Raw genomic sequence first — 23,312 nt, forward strand, 5'->3', positions numbered from 1 at the left:
ATTACAACTGCATTTCTTTCTCTGGATGTTATTCTTCATGATTTCTCTGTGTGCACAGGTTACAAAATAAAGAAATGTTCCTCTTCACTACAGAATATTTTCCTCTGCCTCGTTAAGAACCACCAAGCAGCCAGATCACGGAACATACTCTCAAGTTACGTGTGGGCTCCAGGGCACCGTGGTTTGTGCGGAATGCTACCTGAGTCTTATGGTTAAATATTTTTATTTCTGAAAATTACAGCATTACAGAATACTGTCGAAGTACAGCTCCGTTCCGAAGCGTGGGGTACGTACCCTATCAGAGGATCTGCAGGCAGAGAAGCACGCTTACGTATTTAGCCACGGCAGTTATCTCTTCAGGCATGTAACTGTATATGAAGAGTTTGTTGCTAGATCTTTTTCCTTAATTGCTCTGGTCTGAATGAGTAGAATCCACAAAATCAAAGTTGGAAACTTAGAGTAAATCAAGAACAGTTTGGCTACTATAGACCAGTGAGTTTGTTAGCCATTTAATTTCAAAGGTATAGTGTTGATTTTGGCACAATTTAATACAAAAGAAAGGGATTTAACATGGACAGAATACAAGATGAGCACGTTTATACACCACTACGTAGACAATCTGAGCTAAGCACAGAAAGTTAGACTTTTTAACATTGCCTTATTCAGACAACGTCTAATGTTATCAAAAGTTGCCTCTTTGACTATTCAAGTTGTTCCATTTAAACATAGGTTAGGAGAGAGGAAAACTTTATGAGGAGCTCACCCAAGTTCAAATATTAAGAAAAAAACATATTCAAGAAACAGAAAAGGAGTCATTTGGTGCCATGCTTTTATTCAAATGAAAGGGGAAAAACTACACTGTACCAGGAAATAGCAAATATGACAGTATTTTACAGCACAGCATCTTAAAAAAACCTGTAAGCAATGCTCTAGAGTGGACAGGTAAGCACACCATACACTGTACATTGCCCAACAGTGTCCATGAAACCATAATTAAAAAGCTGAATTTGGCTTTAAACAGCCAAATAAAAACTGTAACAGTCATTCTAAAACAAAATTGAAAAGTCAAGAGGAATTAAAAGCTTTCCAAAGCTGTGTCAAATAGAATTTGACAGGCTGCACTGGAAATCATGACTAGTGTTTAGCAAACTTAACTGAATAATCATAATAATTTGACCTCTAATGATGAAAGCACCAGTATGTTTCAATATGGTTGATGGAAATCTCCAGACTTTATGAAATGCCATAATTTTCTTTGTATAATTTTTAAAACATAATTTTAAAAGCTGCACCATAATAAAAAAAATCTGCAGATTTAAAGAAATATATCCATATTTCTTCTGTATATTATACTGAGAGCAATGAACTTTTGTGGCAATGTTCACATTCTACCTTTAGACATTATGGACATTCATTGTTGGACACACATGAATTTAAGAAGAAAGGGTGGTCCTACCTAGCTTAAAATAGTTCCTCCATTGTCTTGCATCCAATTTTTAAAAATTTAATGGCCAGGTAATATCACAAAGAAGATTGACTTGAGAAGGGAAATTTGATTGAAAAGAACAAATTTAGTAATGTAAAGTGCTTATTAATTCTCCTTTTGACTAATATTTACTGTATTTTGATTAGATTTACTTTTATTTTTTTTTAACAACTAGGCTTAATCTAAACTTGTATCTGACAGTCATTTCCCTCTGTGATAGAAACTGTTGTCTGAAAGGTAAAATGTGCAAGTCCCCATTCTTAATATTCATATATTATATACAAATATGTATACACTTAAAATATAAGAGTTACATATCCTGGTCTCTTACATGCAAACAGTAGATCACAAATAGTTTTGAGCTACACATATATCTTGCACAGGTATTGGAAAAAAATCTGAAATTTTTTTTACAGTTTTAACAAATATACATAAATATAAGAACATAAATTACAGTAAAATATTGACAGCATTTGAGAAAATGTGGATAAACCCAGATGCACTGATGCCTAAAGGCCTTATAATAATAGAAAAGTACAGCTCAGGGACATCTCATTCCTATTCTCTTTTAAAATAAGTAAATACATCATGTGAGATATTAATTATTTCTCTAAACAACTCAATTAGAGAAATGTATATATTTTAGTCTCTACTTCCCACGAAAGAAAACAAGCCCCGCATCTCATTTATGATACAATACTGCCTCTCCCCTCTACGTTTACACAGTTGTCACAACACTGAAACATGACAGGGTCACATAATCATTCAAGTCTTTTCCTGAGAATGAAGTTTTTCCCCAACTAACCCTCAGATATACACTGTTAAAGGAAAAAGATCATGTAGAGAAGATTTCAAGTGTGTACTTTAAGCTGTTCCACTTGAAAAGGATAAAAAAGAAGAAAAACTCAATATAAGTAAAATAATGTGAAGCTATTTTAAAATTAAACTGTAGCCCTTTGTACATGTTTAAAAATTCTAAATATAATTTTTATATCAGTTATAAATATAATGCAAAGACCTCTTGAGAACGTGTGGCAGGAAGTCTTACATCTTCAGACTCAAAGATGACTCTCAAAGTGTCATGCCCTTCTGCCAGCTTATAAAGTGACTTACTTTAAAAGAGATAGAAAGCCTTTTGTGTTAAAAGAACAATCTAAATTATTCTGAGTTGGCCCGAAGTGGTGTAAAAACAGCACTGATTTAATCAGCAACTTCTTATTACATATTCCTGGTTAAGCTCGTGTGGTTTAAAGTGAACCTACTAGCAGCTCTTTACAATACCTCCTCTTACTTAATACTTGAGTGAATAATAAATACAGAATTGCAAATACTTAGAATAATTCTTGCAAATGCTCTAACACCATAAAAACATGAGGGTTATTGTAAAACTAAACACTAGTGTTTCTCTTAGCATCATAAGGAAGGTGCGAGTTACCTCTGAAGGCGCATTTCCTACGCTCATGGTCTCTACATGAAACAAAATACAAAAGGTATCTTAGAATAAACTCCCAGGAGAGAAAAACAGCAAAATAAACCATCTGAACACAAGTATGTACGTTCAAAAGTTAAAAAAAAAAAAAAAAAAAAAGTAAAACACATAATTTGTAATCTTAGCCATAGTTCAACCGTCAGTCCAACTAGTGTCCATGAGGATTCATGTCTGATATCATGCAGGTGAACCTGATGCCACAGATGTCCATTTGTGATCAGAACATTCCCTTCATCACTGGACTTACCACCTGTGGGAGAATCTTCTGCACTCCAAAATACTGTGGCTGACGTTCCAGTTGTTCATGACAACAGAGCCTAACATTCAGTTTCAATTAATAAAAGTCTTGTTGGCAATTAGAAAGATTTTCTATAGGCAGGAAAGATGAAGTGCAAATTTACCACGAATGTTCTGAAGCAAGTATTTCCCAACTCCTATGCTTTATTGGGCAGAAGTTTTTTGGGTGTTACTGGTCTCTTGGTCTGCCATAAATGACTATGAATGGTAATCGCATCAACACTGGCAGATAAAGTTTTAGCAGGTATGTGGCTAAACTGTTTCCGGTCAGAATTATATTTGTAAAGTCCCTCAATCATTTTTTTAGTGATAGATTTAGGGCCTATCCCCGTCAGTTTGTTAATTTCTTCAGTTTCTGGGCAATAAGTATACAAAGACCTGAATTGGCAGCCTGAATCCCGGAACAAGATTAAAAAGTTGTTGGCATCTGACTTCTCCATTTCCTTTAGAATAAAAAAACAAAAACAAAACAATAAAAACTCTTAAACATTTTGCTGTATAAAATTTATATAATTGTTTTACACCTATCTTGGTTAAATATTATGACATGATTTAAAATATAAATTCCGAAGAGCCAAAATAAAATGTGTATTATAAAAGCAAAGTACACTTGAATAAAAATGTATGCAAACACTTCACTTCTGAAGTTCTGTTGGCTCTGTGTGGATATGATTATCGTGCAGGAAACTTCTAGAGATATGAAATATTTGCTAATCTTGATCTTAGTCAAACAACCATTAACAAACCAGGTGCTGATTATCAACCTTGCAATACAGCCTCATTTTAAAAAAGGAAAATTATATTACCTACATTTATGAAACATGAACAAGTAGCTCTAGGCAAGAAAAGAATTCATAATTTTACATTATTCTTGAAGTCTATTCTAGTCTTAATTAAGTCTGAAGTCTTCTAACACCCCATTTGAAAGTGAACTAACTCAGTCTAAAATTGAAACATAGCTACAGATCTCTTATGGGCTGTTGATATCCTAGGAGGAGATGAAGAGTATTTTCTCTTGGATCGGTAGCTGAGAAGACTCTTTACAATTTTAGAATGTTGCCAAATTTAATTTTCATGCAAATGTGCTTACCTCCAGTATTTTTTTCTTCTGACCTTCATTTACTTTTCCAGCCAAACAGCAATGAGCTAAAGCATTCTGTATTATGTGCTTATTGGATTTTGCACTGGGTTCTTTGTAGAGCTTTGGTCCTGTGGTAAGAATTCAGCAGCAAAATAAAAAATAGCATTCCTAAGTCAGAACACTACTATGTTTAAATGATATAATTGTTCCTATACTGAGGAATCACTAACAAAAAATCAAAATCTGTGTCTAAAGGCCTCTGACTAGCTATACTCCAATCAGAACATTGTTTTATCCACACTGCGATACATCTTAGGGATGTTCCAAGGCTGCTGTGAGACGGCAGTGCTGGAAATCAGACAGGGCTATGTAATTGCCACACTGTCTGCTTCGCCTTCTTTCTGAAGTCTGGTAATGTTATTGGTGAATTTAAAGCAAAATGGGTCCATGAGTAATTGTAACTTTTAAAAAGAGAAGAAAAAGCTTCATTTTTCTCTTCATCCACATGTCTGAGTTTTCTTTTTTTCTTTTTTTTAAATCTTTTTTTTTTTTTTAATTTATATTTATTTATGATAGTCACACACAGAGAGAGAGAGAGAGAGAGAGGCAGAGACACAGGCAGAGGGAGAAGCAGGCTCCATGCACCGGGAGCCCAATGTGGGATTCGATCCCGGGTCTCCAGGATCGTGCCCTGGGCTAAAGGCAGGCGCTAAACCGCTGCGCCACCCAGGGATCCCATGTCTGAGTTTTCTTAAAGCATTTGTTATCTTTAACCAATAATTCTACTCCTCAGTCTGCAAAGTACAGAAGCATCTTCTGCCATTTTCCTGGAACGTTCCTACTATGAAGGGTAATACAGTACAGACTCCCTACTTCATTCTCACTAAACTCTGTCCTGGAAGGCAAGGACTGTCCTTACCCTCAGTAGTGAGCTGAGAAACCAGTTACCTGTGTGAAAAAAAATCAGCCCTGATTTGCAGCATTTACCTATTTCTGTGATAGAAGTCACTCCTACCATGACTAGGATATCAAGCTACTAATGGTTCTGCAGCCTGCATAACTCCTGAAAATTTAGCAGTTTCTAGAGCCCTATGGTACGAGCTCATCTGGCACACCACTGCAACTCTAGCTCTAGATCTGGAACACTGCCTGGCAGATAGGATTGTTAAGTGAACGTAGAGAAGCAGAGGGAAAAACAAGGAAATCCTGTCCAATCCCCGGCATTAGGGGTGTCAAAGTGACCACAGGAGCGGAGTACATGTGGGAAGTTAGCAAGTTCTAACCTCTTTAGGTCTTCATGGGGCTTCCGTTTCCAGTGGGTCACATGCAGAGGGAGGCACACTCCCTGCCCCCTGCTCTTCCCCTCTGCACATCCTCCTATGCCTTTCCACTTTAGATCTCAAGGGCTGTTCATATTTCTTCTCCTGCTTCATTTCTTTTTAAGTGTTTTACATTCTCTTCTTCAATTTGCTTTTGTTTCAGTAATGCCCACCCAAACAAAGCTCGAGAGGATCTGATGGGAGGCTGGATGCCCTCCTGGATCCAATGTACTCTTCTTATGTTTCAGAACCTCCTTAAGACTTTTGGGGTTTTTTTTTTTTAGTAGGCTCTATGCCCAACATGGAGCTTAAACTCACCAACCCTAGGTCAAGAGTTGCACGCTCCACTGAGCCAGCCAGGTGCTACCTCCTCTCCCTTACACCTTGGCTTAATATATTTGAAAGATGCACAACTCTAGATATCTAAAATCCCAATGTTAGAGAGGCCTTTGTGGATTCTAGCCTTTTCTCAGTACAATACTCAGGACCTATGTATTGCTGATAGAATTTCTCTAAAAATGAGTACTACTCATTTTGCTTAGAAATTGATTTCAAGTCATCTGACACAAGTTACTACCTCCGTAAGTGCAACCGTATCAAGAAACTGACCTCCCTGAAAGGGACCATCTGCACTCCGTGTTCCCTTTTTTTTTTTTTTTTTAATTTTTATTTATTTATGATAGTCACAGAGAGAGAGAGAGAGGCAGAGACACAGGCAGAGGGAGAATCAGGCTCCATGCACCAGGAGCCTGACATGGGATTCGATCCCAGGTCTCCAGGATCATGCCCTGGGCCAAAGGCAGGCGCCAAACCGCTGCGCCACCCAGGGATCCCCCTGCACTCCGTGTTCCTGATCACTCTCCATGTCTAGACCAAGAGACGAGCCCATGAAGCTTTCATTAGTAGAGCCTGTATTTGTTCTCATGACTGTGGTAAATTGTCTCCCTAAAAATGTAGACTCTGACCTGTGTATTCTGTTCCAGAAGCTACTGAAGAGGTTGTCGATGCATTTTCCCAGTCCTTCTCCCCATTTCGACTGCCGCAACGACTTGGAGACAGGAAGCCTTCTACAGACTCAGATCTGAATGGTAAATAAGACATTTTTTTAATGCCTCAAACAGAAGAATATTTGGGGTCAGAAGGGGTATACCTGACAGTACCAAACAAAATAAAGCTTAAAAATCAAAAGATGGTGTAACTGCCTTATTCACAGCTATATATCCAAGAGCCTGGACAGAACAGGCATTCCGTAAGTACTTGCTCACTGAAAGGATGAATGTTTTTCCATATGAAAATGGCAATGGCTGCGATAGGTTGGTAATACAAAGATCAAAACTCAAAGCTCATGCCTGTCATGACCTTCTCTTTGTATACAGGTATTATAGTGTAATGTAATGAAACAGGACTTTCAGTTTCTAATCTACATCCCAGAGAGACAATAAAAAAGATCCCTCGTAAGTTAGGCAGCCTACTTTGGAATTATTCTATGGGGACAAAAGTAGAGAGGCAGGCACTTAAATGAAGTACTAATTCTGAACACTATGACTACCATAACCATATCAGCAATTACTGTTAATGTTCTACAGTTTATAACAAAGTATTTTATCAATATCAGTAACCCTAAAATCCTAGAAGATACAAAAGTCAAATATGAATAGACCACTTTATATGTAAATTTCTTTTAACAGAAACACAAATAGTCCCAATCAGGAAACTATAAAAATTTGTGTTATGATCCATTCATTATAAAATACAACAAAATTGCAGGAAACATTCTTTTCAGTGAAAAATGTTCACATTATGGATTTACCTTGGTGTCCTCTTGCCTGAATGCACACTCTCGTTGTCACCTGTGTTCAGTGATGCCAAAGAAAGGCTAGAGACTGAAAAAACACGATAAATTCGTGATCCTGAATAAAAACAAAATTAGAAATTTAAAAGGAGCAACTAGAAAAGAGTCTGTTCATTAGATAACACCAGCATATGAAAACTGCGCTTCTGTGGTTTTTCTTTTTTTAATCTTTTACTCTAAACCTGTAGTATGCCTGCATGCATATATGCATAATTTACTTACAATTAGCAGTGTACCTACTTTTGAGAAATAAAACTAATTGCTGTTAAAAGGAAGTGATAATATGAGACACTGATATTCTAGCTGTAAGAAAAGAGTTAACAAAAGAAATTTAAAAGAATAAAATATATTTAGGAATATGTAATTCCTACATTGGAAAATAATTTACTAATTTTAGTACAGGGTATCAAGAAATTTTGTTGGCTAGAAAAGGCAGAGTTCTCTTTAAACAGTCAGTGTTATGTTGTTATTTTTCCTCAGTTTTGGAGTAACTATGGGAATTCTCTAAAATTTTCCATGGTGCTTAGTTTTAAAAAATGTATGTATTTTTAAAAGTGAGTATGTGTCCTAAATTTCAGGATTCGACTCTCAACTCCAAATATTATAGATTTGGACATGTGACCATTTCTGTCTTAAAGAAGGGCCTCATGGGGATCCCTGGGTGGCGCAGCGGTTTGGCGCCTGCCTTTGGCCCAGGGCGCGATCCTGGAGACCCGGGATCGAATCCCACGTCGGGCTCCTGGTGCATGGAGCCTGCTTCTCCCTCTGCCTGTGTCTCTGCCTCTCTCTCTCTCTCTGTGTGTGACTATCATAAATAAATAAAAAATTTAAAAAAAAAAAAAAAAAAAAAAAAAAAAAAAAAAAAAAAGAAGGGCCTCATGAACTCTTGCTTTTATATTCCTTATCATACTAATGTATTTCTTACGTATTTCTACGCATACAGTATTTACCCTTAAATGGACAAGCATAGAAAGGGTAATTAACAATTCAGAGAGATTAATATCTGAGAGCAGAGTTCCCTAATCAGTTAGTATTTACACTGGATGCTTTAGCACTCACACTGGCTCTAATGAATATATGCATGCACACATAACACACTTAAGTCATAAAAAAAAACAAAAACAAAAACAAAAAAAACCCAAAATGACATTTGCTCATTTTGGCTTTCCAAATTAGGAGCATGCGTCATCTCAAGTAGTGTACCCAATTTAGCATTCCAAAGCACAGTCGAGTTAGTATGAAAACCAGGCTGGTGTTTTTTTATGAACAGACTCTTCATAATAAGCTGTGTTACCTGGAGGACCTTTTATTGGTGTTTTGGGAGACTCAATATGATCTCTGTGAATAGATTTTGGGCGCTGTTTTTTTTGTTTTGCTATTTGAGGACGGGGTTTGATTACTGTATCCATGTCTTCCATTAGTTTCAATTGTTTTCGCCTCATGTACTCTTGTCTGATAAATTCTCTGCGCGCTCGCTCATCTTCCTTCTTCTGACGCTCTTCCTCAGTTTTACGCCTAAGAAACCAAATGGTTACATTTCTTATTCTGCACACTAAAGAAACCAGACATTGGGGAGTATGGCTTTGATGAGAGAAGGGAGAATTATTACATTTCAGCACCTTGGGGAAAAATGGTTTTTTAAAAATATATTTTAGATCATTAAAAAATATATACACCTACCATTGGTAAATAACTGCTTTTAAAAAATACGTTTGTATGTAAAAACCAGTGAAGTCACATTAATGTTTCTGAAGAATGTCACTTTGAAATGCCCCAAACTTAGTGTAAAAATGTACAAATGACCAATACTTTGGGAAAATAAATTAACTTCTAAAAAACACCAAAGGTCAGCATTAATTCAGTTGTCTACATATGCTGCAAACAACTGAAAAAGCTGTTAAGACTCCCTGAGAAAGCACTGCCTCCAGCTACGGCCCGGACGGTCCTTGGCGTGGCTGCGCACCCTCAGCTCAGATCCAGGGCCATCACAGCCGTAGCCTTTACCTCGTTTCTTCTTTCTTATGCTCCATCTCTGCTTCTAGCTGCTGCTTGCGAAGCTGAGTCTCCTTCTCCCTCCGCAGTCGTTTCTCCAACAAAGCTGCCCGTTTCATTGCCATATCATTTTCTGCTTTTTGATCATCCTAAGCATGGATTTCATTGAAAAACAGGAAACGTTATACCACAGATATGCTCATTTTCAATTGTGGTCACATTTATAAATAAAAATATGAACTATCTAGTTATCCTTATTCCAACTCCACCATATGAGGACACATTCCAGAAATTAGGAAGGAAGAAATGAATTAAAGCGCTAACAGTTCTATCAACTACCAAAGGACACTTAAACTTACTTAATTACGTTTTCCAAACCTAGGAAGTTTGCAAAGAACTGTAAAAAAGGGGGGAAAAATAAAAAAGAGAGAGAGAGAGAGAGGTTTTTTTGGACCTAATAAATAACTTAGAAGTAGAGAGTTTCCCCTCCATTTAAAAAATTGCATTAAAACCGGGGCACCTAGCTGGCTCAGTCAGAAGAGCATGTGACTCCTAATCTTAGGGTCATGAGTTTGAGCCCCACATTGTGTGTGGAGATTACTTAAAAATAAAATATTTTTTAAAAATTGCATTAAAATTATATTTAAAATACATGCTCAATAAGCTCAAGTAAAAGTACCAAAAAATTAGCTATATGGTAGGTCACATGAATGAAATCCCTGTTGCCTGGACAGAATGGACATGAAGGTACAGATGTGCTGCCTATTTTATACTGAAGGATCCTCTTCCCTCTGTTTTCTTCTCTCTCCAAGTAACAGAGGTAGCCAAGGTCTCTCAAATTAGTAAACTGTATCTGTTCAAGTCGATAAGAGCATTCTATTAAAAATTAGTCATCTTACATGGTTAAGAAGCAAAATATTCAAATTTCTAAACTTTTTTTTAAAAAGGGGTTAAAAGGCAATCACTCTGGATGTTTCTAACATATTTTAAAGTTGATCTCAATTATAAAATGACCATAAGTAAAACTAGTGATTGTAATCACTCCAATATTCTTGGGTTCTTATTCCTACTGCTGTTTCAATTTAAAATCTTAAATTATAAACTGATCCTGTTGAGTGTTGTCTTTTTCCTCTGTATTCTGCATTGTGGAGCTATATACAGGATCAGAGATAATCTTACTGTAGTTCCTCATAATTAAAAAAAGAAACAAATCTGTGTTTCTGATACTTAAAAAAAAAGATATAGTCTTTCCTATAGGTAATTTGAAAAATATGGGAAAACATAAAGATGAAGAAAATGGATCAGTAGGAGAAAATTTTTATTATTTTTTATTATTATTTTTTAAAGATTTTATTTACTTATTCATGAGAGACACAGAGAGAGAGAGAGAGAAGCAGAGACAGAGGCAGAGGCAGAGGGAGAAGCAGGATCCATGCAGGGAGCTCGACGTGGGACTTGATCCCGGGACCATGGGATCACGACTTGAGCTGAAAGCAGATGCTCAACTGCTGAGCCACCCAGGCATCCCAGGAGAAAAATTTTAAAATGTTATTAGGCTTTTCTTGTTTTTCTAATACCTAGGATAAATTTTAGTATCTTCACCATCAAGAGGTGATACCGTTCGTTATTTGTGCTAGCTGGCTGCAGTACATTACATCCAATATCAATACTGAAATAGGAGTCATATGCTAGGACCTTTATCGAATGCTTTTAAAGGAGCTATTTCAATAACTGTTCCAACTATATTTGTCATTTTTACATAGTACACCTTGCAAGACTGTATCCAGTCAATTTTCAAAAAAAGATTAAGAAACAAAACATATAAAGATGTTGAAAATTAAAAAAAGAAACATACTTAGACACAATGCCAAATTATGTGTTCTTTACAAACTGATAATCGAGTAACTCTTTGAAGAGATCCAAATAGCTTCACATTCTTTAAAAGGCTTTTGTGAAAGCGAGCGAGAGGCAGAGGAGCAAAACCACCATATGTAAACCTGTACTGTGATGTTGGTGAAAGGAAGACTGTTCACTGTGCTTGGTTGTTACTACAGTCCACCAAGGGGGCTCCAAAATGTAGTTCGGGGTTAGTGGGAAGCCTCTAGCAGAAGGGACTACTACTGAGACAGGCAAGCATGCCAACTACAGCCACACCCATCAAAGGATGATACCTGAAACGATGAAGATTAGTATTACCTTAAAAAAGAACCCACAGCATACTTTCTGGTCATCATCAAATTGTTCTTTATCACTTTCTCCATCATATTTTTCAACAGATACATCAACCTTTTCAGGAGGTTTCAGATCAGAGAGGGAAACTTCAATCAGATTAACATTTTTAGGAGCAGCAGGTGGGATAACAGGTTTAGGAGGCGGCTCTGTGGGCTGGTTCAGCTGGTCCTCATTTGGAGTCAGACACACAGTCTCCGTGATAGGCTGCGACAGGACTTCGGAAACTGTTGACTCAAGAGGCTTGATCTCCTTTTCTTCCGGTTTATGTACATACTGTCCTGTGGGCCCTTTGGATTCCAGTTCCTCCTTTTTAACTTCTTCCTTAGGTTTGGATTCCTTTAATTGAGGCTCTCCATCATCCCCAAAACATACAAATGACCTAGTCTGAATAGGAACTTGACTTGGTGAAAACCTCCGTAACCGAGGAAGACTATCCACAGACCGAGGGGGCGTCAGTGTTCGATTCAGAGGCGTTATTTTTAGTTCATTTGGCCTAGGAGTCCTTTGATTTTTAACAGAAAAAGATGTGCTCTTCCTGTTGGAAGACTGTGGAGATGGATGGGTAGGACGGGGGGCGTCTGACGAGAAGGATGCAATGGCTGACGACAGGCCTGCCTGCCTGGAAGGTTTAAAATCTCGGATCTGTTTTTGCGGAGAGGGCTGAGGAGGGGAAATCACCCATGACTGTTGTTCCCTCATCTGCATTAACATCTCCTGCTGCAGTGACAAGCGCTGCATTTCTTGTTGTAGAAAATGCAGAGATGAATTTAGCTTTTCAATGGACTTTGTATATTCCAAGATCTCTCCCTCATTTAAAGTCTCCTCTGAGGGGCTTGCCAGGTTCCACTGCTTCTCTGGATCAACGGGTGTGGTTGGAGACTTCAGCCATTTGGCTTGAGGGGTCTCCATACTTTCCTTTAGATCTGCCAGGGACTTACTCCTCTGTCCATTAGCCTTTTGTGAATCCTTTTCTTTTGCTCTATCAGTATACACTTTCTCATCTTCCGCACCGGCTGCTTCCTCTCGAAGCGGGGAAATGCCGTCCCCTCTCTTTTTCACGACAGTAAGAAATGCTGTCCTTCCCATCTTCTGCCTCTGCTTAGTGAACGCGGCCTCCATCTTCTTCTTCTGGGCTTCGATAGCACGCCGCTTTTCTTCCAGTTTCATCCTAAGATGCACCATTTCAGAGGCCAAGAGCTGGGTAGTGTCCCGGCCTTGGGGAAGGCCTGCTTCTTCTGGAATTTGTCCCCAAGCAACCACATGAGGAATGTTAAGTTCAGAGCCCTCTGGTGTAGTTTTCTGAGAACTGCTCCCGCTACTTTTCCCATCAGTATGATTCAGTTTCCTGAATTTCTGTTCAGCAAAACTGGTCATTTTAACTCCAGAACTAGAGGAAGCACTGCTACCTGGCTGAGACTTGGTGCTCACAGTACTTGGACAAGGACTCAAAGCTTCTCTGGTGTTGTTGGTTCTCATATCATAATCCTGAAGAAATTTAGATGCATCATCCATGTCAGAGTCTAAGCTTACAGTATAATCTCTCAAAGAAGAATCTTCATCCATGGTTTCAGGGATATCTTCTGAAGGAACATGAATTCCAGTGTCTACTTCAGTATTGTCAGTTATGGGACTCAAGGCACCTTTTGTATCAGTTATGGTATCAGGACTAGACTGATTTAGCTTGATGTTTGAATTTAGGATACTCATTTCCTGGTTATGAAGAAAGAAGCCATTCGCAATGTGGTCTGACTGAGATGTATGGGGAGATTTTTCAGTATCATGAATTATTTGTAATGCTTCTTCAATGCTTGGTGTCTCGATCTGATTGCCAAACTCATCAAGAAGTACTCTATTTTGTAAAGCTCCATTTGGAAGCTTATAGTGAATGTTCTCATTAGAATTTAGTTCATTTGTATTAAGGGGCATGTAAGATTTGAGGTCACTGTGAGAGTCTATATTAAGCTCTTCTTCAATGCTTTCTGCTTCATCTTCTCCATTTACTGGCTTGAAGGACAAATTTTTCCTAGTATTTTTAGATACACGATTATTGTTCAGAGTTAGTCCTTCATTACTAATAGAACGAGTGATTCCTCGGTTTGGAGTGGATCTGTGTACAGTATTTTCTTTATCAAAAGAAATATCAAACGAAACTCCATGCACTGATGATCTAAAAAAGATTTAAAGAGAAAATCCTTAAATAGGCCCAGAAAAAAAATGATTTGATACCCTTTAATAGTTATTTAAAATTACACTTCTTTTCTTTTCCCATTTCTCATAATCCTGTTGTTCTCAAGGTAAGCATAAGGGCACTGGGTTACCTTTAAAATTTCATCTCTCGCATTTGCCTATATTGCCCTTTTCAAAGTTAGGTACTAATTGTTAACTTGGCTACCAACAAAATAGAGAAAGAATTAGCATTTCTTTCTTTTTTTTTTTAATAACTGAATAGTTGACAATGTTACATTAGCTGCAGGTGTAAAACACAGCGATTCAGTAAACAACATTCATTGATAATGTGAATATACTAAAAATAATTCCTTTTGTTTACCTTTTCTCTTTGGGCCATGTCCCTATGAAACCATCAACATAGGACATAGATGAAGATCTTCTAATTCCTCCTTCAAATGTGAAAAAAAGTCATTGAAAGTATGTAAAAACAATTTACAGCTAAACAGATTTCAAATATTTCAGGATTCAGTAATAACACTAAAAAGTAAGTAAATCTATATGGAGAAATAGAGATTATTTTATTAAGAAAAGCAAGTGCAGAGAAACAGATCAAACTCTTAGTATATATATAGCACTTTTCCAAAAAAAAAAGGACTGGTATTTTTATTTATTTACATTTATTATCAATCATTTCTCAGTTAACCTAGGCTTTCTTAAAAAAATATATTACCTGAGGCCGAAGAATGAGCTTGGGGGCGTGAATGTCTAGAAGGCAAATGATGATGAGACTGTGTAAATGCAGCGCCTTCCCCACTGCAATGTAAAAGAAATTAAAAATGCTTTAATATGTTTTAGTTCTTTAACATAAACTTTACACAGAATGGCTGAAATCAGAAACAACGTTATCACCTCTGAATCTCCATCCTAAATTAAAAAAAACAAAAAAGAAAACATAATATATATTGTCTAAACCAAAAATGGCTATTAATATGTGAATCTCTATGTATTTTATGTCTTTTAGTCAAAGAGCTTGAAACGTTTTTTTTTTTTTAATTTTTATTTATTTATGATAGTCACAGAGAGAGAGAGAGAGAGAGAGAGAGAGAGAGAGAGAGAGGCAGAGACTCAGGCAGAGGGAGAAGCAGGCTCCATGCACCGGGAGCCCGATGTGGGATTCGATCCCGGGTCTCCAGGATCGCGCCCTGGGCCAAAGGCAGGCGCCAAACCGCTGCGCCACCCAGGGATCCCTTGAAACATTTTCATACATATCTGAATGTCCTTGTGAGATAAGGTATGGTATATTATTTTCATTTTACAAATAGAAAAACAGAAACAAATAAGTTAAAGTCATCAGTTTGAGGGCCATCTGGGTGGCTGTCGGTTAAGCACCTGCCTGTGGCTCAGGTCATGATCTCAGGGTCCTGGGGACTTCAGGGGTCCAGGGGTCCTCAGCAGGGAGTCTGCTTCTCCTCTACCCCCTCTCCCCTGCTGGTGCACGCTCTCTCTTTCAAATAAACTTTAAAATCTTTAAAAATAATTTTTTAAAAATAATTTTTAAAAAATTTATTATTATAAAAAATAAATAATTTTTAAAAGATTTTATTTATTTATGAGAGACACAGTGAGAGATAGAGAGGTGGAGAAGCAGGCTCCATGCAGGGAGCCTGATGTAGGACTCGGTCCTGGGACTCCGGGATCACTCCCTGGGCCGAAGGCAGGCACTAAACTGCTGAGCCACCCAGGGATCCCCTAAAAATAAATTAAATACTTAAAAAAGGTCATTAGTTTGAAATGTTTTGGCCCAATTTAAATCTCTAGAAACTATAGGTATAATATACTCCTGTAAAAGATCCTGGCAGCCTCCCTGCTCATGGACCTGTGTTTGTACATCTCTAACAGTTACATCAAAATTAATAATAACATACTGAGCTCACCTTGAAGGCCTCAATGCCTACAGAGATATGAAGCTTTCCTATCTCTTAATCCCACCCCATTTGAATTAATGCAAGGGATTAGGTAGTCTACTTCTCAAAATATCAAGACATTTGGCCCGAATTTAGTTTTTCTCCAACTTTCAAGTCTGTTGTAGCCTGCCTTATAGTCAGGTGCAGAAGTTACATGCTGTTCCCCCCCCCGGCCAGTCGAGAATACACTGGGGAACAGGATGTACGTAGTGACTTCCGCAGTCCCCCTTCAAATCCCATTTTCTTTTGGCTACTGTAAACTGAGAACATGAACAAGTCAACCCCAAAAGTCAAAGGTAAATGACAATACTGTATTCTTACTATTTAATGAAAGCTTCATCAGTGAGCTTTTCTAAAGTTAATGATAGCTGAAGAATTTGCATAACCCTGTTCTCTCCAGAGCAAATGATGATCCGCTTCTGTGTGCCTTTTCCCCCTAAAGTGCACATCACATTTCCTCAATTTTGTTTGTAATCATTTGTTAGGACTGTCGGGGAGTACCCACCTGCCCCTGTCAGTCACGTTTGTTTCTGTTATCCCTTCTCTAAGACCCCAGCCTGTTTCTACCCTCTCTTACATCCCTGACAGGAGGCTCATCCTGACTATACACATTAGTGATTAAAATATATTCACTCTCCTTCTCTAGCTAATGGCTAAAGTGTTTTAAATTCCTATCAACTGCCTCACTTTCACACTTGCCTAGGGAATTTTGATCTGGTGTAACTGCTAAGCAGGTTAGGAGTCAAGTGTGCCGAGTAGCTGCTACAAATGTTGTTTGCTTTGTCTGTCTTCTTCCTTCGTTTGTTTTCCCCTCATAACCTCATTACTTAGGGGCACTCACATTTGTACACGTGATGGCGTTATTCTCAGGAAGAGTAAAAATATTTGGCACTTTCCTGTAAAGTTCTACAATGGGAGAACTCCAGTGGATCACATGGAGACTTACAGAAATGAGAGGATTAGTAAGATCCTAGAATGACAGCTACACAGCATCTCTTCAAGGAAAAGAATTTAGATATTCATCTGCTAGGAAAAATGAGTAAGGACAGCCACTCGGATATCTGAGAAACAGAAAAGAGAGGAGTCTTCTAGAGAGCCTTAAGACATTTTCCAGTGTCAGAAATGTGAAAAGTGTCCAACTCAGGTTCTAGAAATAATAATTATGGGATAATCTGGCCTTGAAGCAGAAAGTTTCAGAGATTTTAAAGACTTAATTGTACATGAGTCATAAACTAGAATACGAATGTTTTCTAAATTTTCAAGGAAGGAAATGTCACTATGTAATCAACCCAGGAAGACACCGAGGAAATTAACGTGTAAAAAAAAGTTTCCCAGGGATGCCTGAAGGCTCAGTGGTTGAGCGTCTGCCTTTGGCTCAGGGCGTGATCCGGGGGTCCTGGGATCGAGTCCCGCGTCGGGCTCCCTGTATGGAGCCTGCTTCTCCCTCTGCCTGTATCTCTGCCTCTCTCTGTCTCTCAGGAATAAATAAATAAAATCTCTAAGGAAAAAACTTTCCTGTGGGAAAAAATATAGAGAAGCTCCTAGATCAGCAATATCCTAACTTAACCTCTTTTTGTAAAATCTCAAGCTTAGTTACAGAATAGACAACTTAATGGAAGTAATAAGACAATTCATGGTAGTAAATCAGAGGGTAAGGGAAGGAAAATGCTTTCTTAATTTGTAGAAAATACTTGCAGACATGGGCCAGTTCAGAGGTAAGAAGCCCAACGAAGGCTGTAAGAGTACTGGAAGGGTTCTGTCAAGGTTCCAGTTTACGCTCATTAGCACCCACGTGAGAGAGAGACTTCTTACATGTGTGAAGTAGGTGAGAGCTCAGTACAAGTTCATAAAGTACTTTCAAATGCTTATTCATCATTTTTAAAATGTATTTTTAATGGATCTACTTGGATTTCTAAAACACTGCAAAATACATCAATTTTAAACTTAAAAAAAATCAGGTAAATTAGGAAGCCCAAAGTCAATATAAATTTTAGGTTCTAGTAAATACACATAAAAAGTTACATACAGGATCTGCAGAAAAATATTTTTAAACCAACTAATGTTCTCTAGCATACATTTGGGCCAGAAGTCAGGATTATCCTGATACTAAATTCTTACTTTGCTTTCACTTCAGTTCCTGATATTAAGAACTAAAGCATCACACATAAAGATCCAATATTACAATAAACACTCCATTGTGATCTTTGGTTAGCTATAGTAACCAACAAACAAAACACTAAGGGAAACTACCTCAAAGATTTAAAAATTAAAAAAAAAAACTTTTTTTAAAGCCAAATAGAAAAAAAAAAGAGAGAAAAAAAAAAAAAAGCCAAATAGAAATTTAAAACTCCCCCCACCCCAAGGGTTATCATTTAAGCAGTTCTCAATGATAAACAAGTTTTATAGCAAAAGTTTGGTTTCAACCTGGTTATCTGAACTTCAGAATGTATTATCCCACTTTTGAGTGTGACTCATAAAAACCTATTTATGAAATACTCATTTCTATGTATTCCCTAACATTTAAGTTAAAACAGGCCGTAATACAGTAAGCTAATTAAAACTTAAGTCCAAGTGAAATTTTAAAAACAAAATTTTATTTTGATTTCATTAGCAAATGAGATGGAAATAGTGAAAATGAAGTCATTCTGGACTGTACCTTGCAGTGAAGTCAGAACTACATGAACTGTCCAAGATGTCTGTTTTGGCTGCATTCAAGACAGGAATTGAAGGCATATCATTCACAGGTTCAGCTATAATAAAAGATATAAGCCTCAAAATTAGGTTTTTAGCATGTTTCCAACATCATTTCAGAAATTTCCATTTTTCTTTAAGATAGCATACTGAAAATTTTCTTCTTAAATTTTCAAAGGTAAAATTTTATTTTATTTTATCTTATTTTTTTCCAAAGGTAAAATTTTAAACTCTTCTTTAAGTGTTCTGGCTTAAAAAAAATTCACTTAATTAAAGTAACTGAGGGGGAAGGTGGGGAGAAAGAGGCCTAACAAAAAATAAACACATATTTAAAACTAAATCTGAGTGTCTAATTTTGCTAAAGCTTTCACAGAACTTCAGTTACATATGGTAATTTCTGCTTTTTTACGAAATAGTTGCTATTTTGGTAATCAATTAAGAGAGAGAATTTCACTGGTTAATAATTAAACCCCCTGGTAGAGTTTACATTTTTATAAATTACTCTGGGGAAGACTCCCATTTACTTTTTGCCTTTGAAACCTAATGTAATAGCCACTGAATATTTTGAATAGTGGGCTTCACAGATAAAAATCATAGACCACAATGCATGTGAAAATTCTGTATTAATTGTAAAAAGTTGTACAAGTATTGGTTATAATTACTGAAGACACCTGACCTTAGGGAAGAATGGCCTTAGGGAAGAATCTCAACTACTTTGTAGGTATTCTTTGATACATAATGGCTCAATAATCAGAATCTGCCCTAAGCAGCTTAGAGATAGAACAGATGAAATATTCTTTATTACATATTTCATAGAATTTTGCTTGAGATACAGTGGGCATCCTGAAAGCAAGCTAATTCTATTCACTACAGTGACATGCCTTTCCCTTGAGTACATATTTTTTCCTCCTTCCTGATATTTTTCTTCAATTTTTGGGGGGAGGGAGGCAAGAGAGGAGAAGTAAGGGTAATGGTGAGAAAAATACTAAAGTTTGGAGCCAAGGAAAGCACATAAGTAGTTGGGATGTGTTTTGTGTCTGGCAGGATAGCCACTGGCAGCAGAAAGAACTGGTCCCATAGTTATCCTGGAAGAACGTTCTTTAGTGGAGCTAAACTTATAATTTAGCTTAGTTTAGAAATAAGCCTCTGGTTTCATAGTGGAAGCCAAAGGAAAATTTGTTTTAGAGAAAATGCAGGAAGATTTTTTTGTTCTTTATTTCTAGGGATCTTTACAGTAACCCCTTTCTTTTGTATTTGTTTTCTTATTATGTGCAATCAGTAGATGATGTGTAATAATCACAAAGCATACCAGATTTAAAAATATGTATATAAACCTTTTTATGGTTTATTGGTAAATTCAAATTATAGATTAAAGCCAAGTCATTATTTAAGTGGATTGCAGCTATTACAGTATTAAAAACTCAGCATCTAATGGGGAATAAAAGGTACAAAGAGAAGAAAGTAGGCAGAGTTGAAGCTAAAAGTTCCACAACACAAGCCTTCAAATTCAGTTATTCTCTCCTATTATCTGCCTCACAGAGACTTTAGTAGTTTTCAATATGAAAATATTCAGAATTTATCAAGGCTAGTAGCTGTTTTATAACAATAATAGGATCCCCTCAAACACAATAAGCAGGGGAGGTTATATAAACCCAGTTTTGTCTGTTTGCAGGAACACCCTACCTCCTTGGGGACGAACAACACGAGGCTGCACAAATGAGGGCTTCACGACCTCGAACCACCAGAAGAGCTCTGCCATGAACACCAGATAATTACTCTACATAAAAGAGTTAGGAAAAGAAGAAAATCAGGTAAGACTTGACCAGAAAGTAACAATAAATACAATTTTATTCTGTTTTACCTATTAAAATATAGGTTTAAATCTCATTCCTTCATCACTGGAGTATATACATCCACGCTAGGCTATTAAATCTGAGATGGACTATTAATGCTTATAGGCAAAATTTATAACAGCTACTCAAAACCTCTTTGCGCTTTTCTCTGTATTTCCAGAAGAGCAGCCCAATTTATGTGGTAGGCATTGATACTTGTGACCATAGAACTCTGAGATATAATGTATAAGGCACTCTTTGTCCAAAGTCAATACAAACAGCTGAAACAGCTTTTGACTCTGAAGAGTGGCTATCATTTAAAAAAACAACAACAACAACAACAAAAAACTCTTTCCAGATCCCTAGAAATCTCTCCAAAACTTAATCCAGTATCTATGTGCTTGATGATGCCACACTCACAGTAATCCAGGCTCTAAATAACAAAAAGACTCTAGATTGCTATGGCTAATTATTAATAATTTTGAAATGTACATACAGAAACATTATACAAAATAGCAACCTAACTTTGAAAGGTTATTAGTAAGTTGACAATGTCATTTGCCTTTTATGATTTATATTTGAAAATGCAAATAATTTTTAAAGTAGCTTAAAATTATAAGAAAAGACTAAGAGGGTCCTCAAAAGCACATTTCTACTTCAAGCTTATATTTTAAGATGCATACATCATAGAAGTATAAACATGATGAATTATTTTAATTGTAGGCATCTGGTTAGATTAAAAAACACTATACAAAATCTGTTTTATAATTACTTAAAATAATACTTCATTAAAATCTGGCATCTAATAAAAATGTTACTATCAAATTAATATTTAATGAGTAAGATCTTATTTCATATTACATTTCAGTTTCCAAAATTATCATTAGAAATATGGGTGTTTTCTAATGCCATGTCTTCCTCCTGTTAATTTATTTTAAAAGATTTATTTATTTATTTTAGAGAGAAAGCTGCAAGCAGGGGGGAAGGGCAGAGGGAAAGAATCTCAAGCAGACTCCCTGGTGAAGAAGGAACCTGCCTCGGGTTCTTGAGATCATGATCAGGAAGCCAAAATCAAGAACTGGATGGTAAACCGACTGAGCCACCCAGGTGCCCCACTTGTTAATTATGAATAAACCTCAAAGCTCTACATACTCTCATTTAGAGGTCATCTATACGTAAGCTGGTGATTTTCAAATATTCATCTTTTACCTGATAGTTCCAGAAGGCTATTTTGTATGTAGAAAGTGAGGGAAAGAGAAGAATCCAGGGAAACTCAGGTTTTGTCTTCAGCAACTGATAGTACCATTTAATGAAATGGGAAAGACTGGGATAATTACGTAGTGGAAGGAATCCTGAGTTAATAGCTTTGAGATATTCATTAGATATTTAAGTGGACTTGACAGGTATGTGGTTGAATGTAGGAGTCTGAAATGTTATAGAAGATAAGGCATATGGTGAACAAAATTTGGCAAATTTACTTTTAGCAAATTCCCAGAATATTCAAACATTTATAGACAATACATACTGTTTTAAGCAATTGTTAGAATTTGGATTTATTTATTTATTTATTTTTTTGGAAAGGAAATGAGAATGCTTGCAATCCCAAGGGCTCTGTGTTGGATCCCATCCCTACTTACTCTCTCAGAAGCTTTACATTTCTAATTATATTTCTTTCTCCTATATGTTTATTCTTCCCCTCAACAGAATCCTCCCTGCTTTGCTTTTCAACATGCTCAGGTCTTCCAAATGAAATACAAAACAAAATCTTTACTCAGTAATTCACCATTCTCCAGTTTCTCCTCACTCCCCTACCTTTTTACCTCTTCATAAATTTCTCTAAGGTAGGCCTATGCTAACATCAGGCTTCTGGCTCCCTAATCCACTCCAGTCTGGCATCCAGGCACATTATTCCTCCAAAACAGCACTTGCTCAAGTCACCAACGACTTAAATTTGTTGCTAAATCAAACAGATTTTTCAGTCTTCATCTTACATGACCTCTCAGCAGGATCTGATACTCTTGATGCCTCCCCTCTTTGAAAACTGCCATCCAGGCCCATCAGCTACCAAATGACTCCCAAATGTATTGAATGTACTTACATAAGCAGTGGCCTACAGAACATTCCCTCTTAGATATCTCAGAGGCATCTCAAATGTCTAGAACTGAACTAGTGATCTTCCCCACAAATCTGGCCTTATTCTAGTTTTACCTCACTCAATGGCATCACTACCTCTGCGTGCATGCCAGAAACCTAGGAGTCTTCCTCAATGCCTCTTTTTTTCCTCCCCATATCCAGTTCATCACTAAAGTTCATCATTGCAAATTCTGCATCCTAAATATTTCTGGAATCCACCCACTTTTCTCCATCTTCATCATAATCACTCTGATTTAAACGGTTTCCATCTTTTGTTTACAACACAAGAGCTTTATCTTAAACTATTAAGCCAAACAAACTTTTCAAAATAATACCCCTTCCTCCACTTCACTGGTCTTGGGAAAGTGATTATCGGCTATGAGAGCATACTTGATTGGGGTCCCTTTTTAATTTCTCCAGTTTCATTTAATACCACGTTCTCCAGAGTTCCTCATTTTACCCATCAGACTGTAAACTCTAGAAGGACAAAGCTTGTGCTCATCATCATATCTTCAGTTTTTAAAACAGTGCCCAGTACATAATAGATGCCCAATACATAAATACTTATTGAATCAGTGTATAAATGAACGAATGATTAAATGTGTAACAAAAAGATCAGTTCACAAAATACCAAACTATTGACAGGGAATATTCTCTGGTAATGAGATCATTGTGATTTGTAATTTCTCTTCGTACTTATCTCCATAGGATATTTTCTAAAGCTAAGGTATAAAATTATAATTAAAGTATTGGTCCTGGGATCCCTGGGTGGCGC

General features: G+C 36.9%; 1 protein-coding gene across 6 annotated transcripts in view; it reads right to left on the reverse strand.

Moving 5' to 3' along the window:
- Positions 1-812: 812 nt before the first annotated feature.
- Positions 813-23,312, reverse strand: part of CAMSAP2 (calmodulin regulated spectrin associated protein family member 2) — a 116,934-nt gene continuing 94,434 nt past the window's right edge. For 4 of the 6 annotated variants that reach the window (XM_025458609.3, XM_025458611.3, XM_025458613.3 and 1 more), the window contains 11 exons: positions 20,256-20,349; positions 18,538-18,631; positions 14,648-14,730; positions 14,297-14,366; positions 11,713-13,915; positions 9,529-9,665; positions 8,819-9,039; positions 7,483-7,582; positions 6,638-6,753; positions 4,363-4,481; positions 813-3,715 (listed from right to left, as the gene is read on the reverse strand). In XM_025458609.3, coding sequence (XP_025314394.1) covers positions 3,410-3,715; positions 4,363-4,481; positions 6,638-6,753; positions 7,483-7,582; positions 8,819-9,039; positions 9,529-9,665; positions 11,713-13,915; positions 14,297-14,366; positions 14,648-14,730; positions 18,538-18,631; positions 20,256-20,349 — 3,543 coding nt within the window. In that variant the 3' untranslated portion in view covers positions 813-3,409. The remainder of the gene's footprint in view (positions 3,716-4,362; positions 4,482-6,637; positions 6,754-7,482; positions 7,583-8,818; positions 9,040-9,528; positions 9,666-11,712; positions 13,916-14,296; positions 14,367-14,647; positions 14,731-18,537; positions 18,632-20,255; positions 20,350-23,312) is intronic. The other 2 variants (XM_025458610.3, XM_025458612.3) reach the window with 1 other exon arrangement.

The sequence above is a fragment of the Canis lupus genome, chromosome 7 (assembly GCF_003254725.2).
Source record: "Canis lupus dingo isolate Sandy chromosome 7, ASM325472v2, whole genome shotgun sequence".
In the NCBI taxonomy this organism is placed as follows: domain Eukaryota; kingdom Metazoa; phylum Chordata; class Mammalia; order Carnivora; family Canidae; genus Canis; species Canis lupus.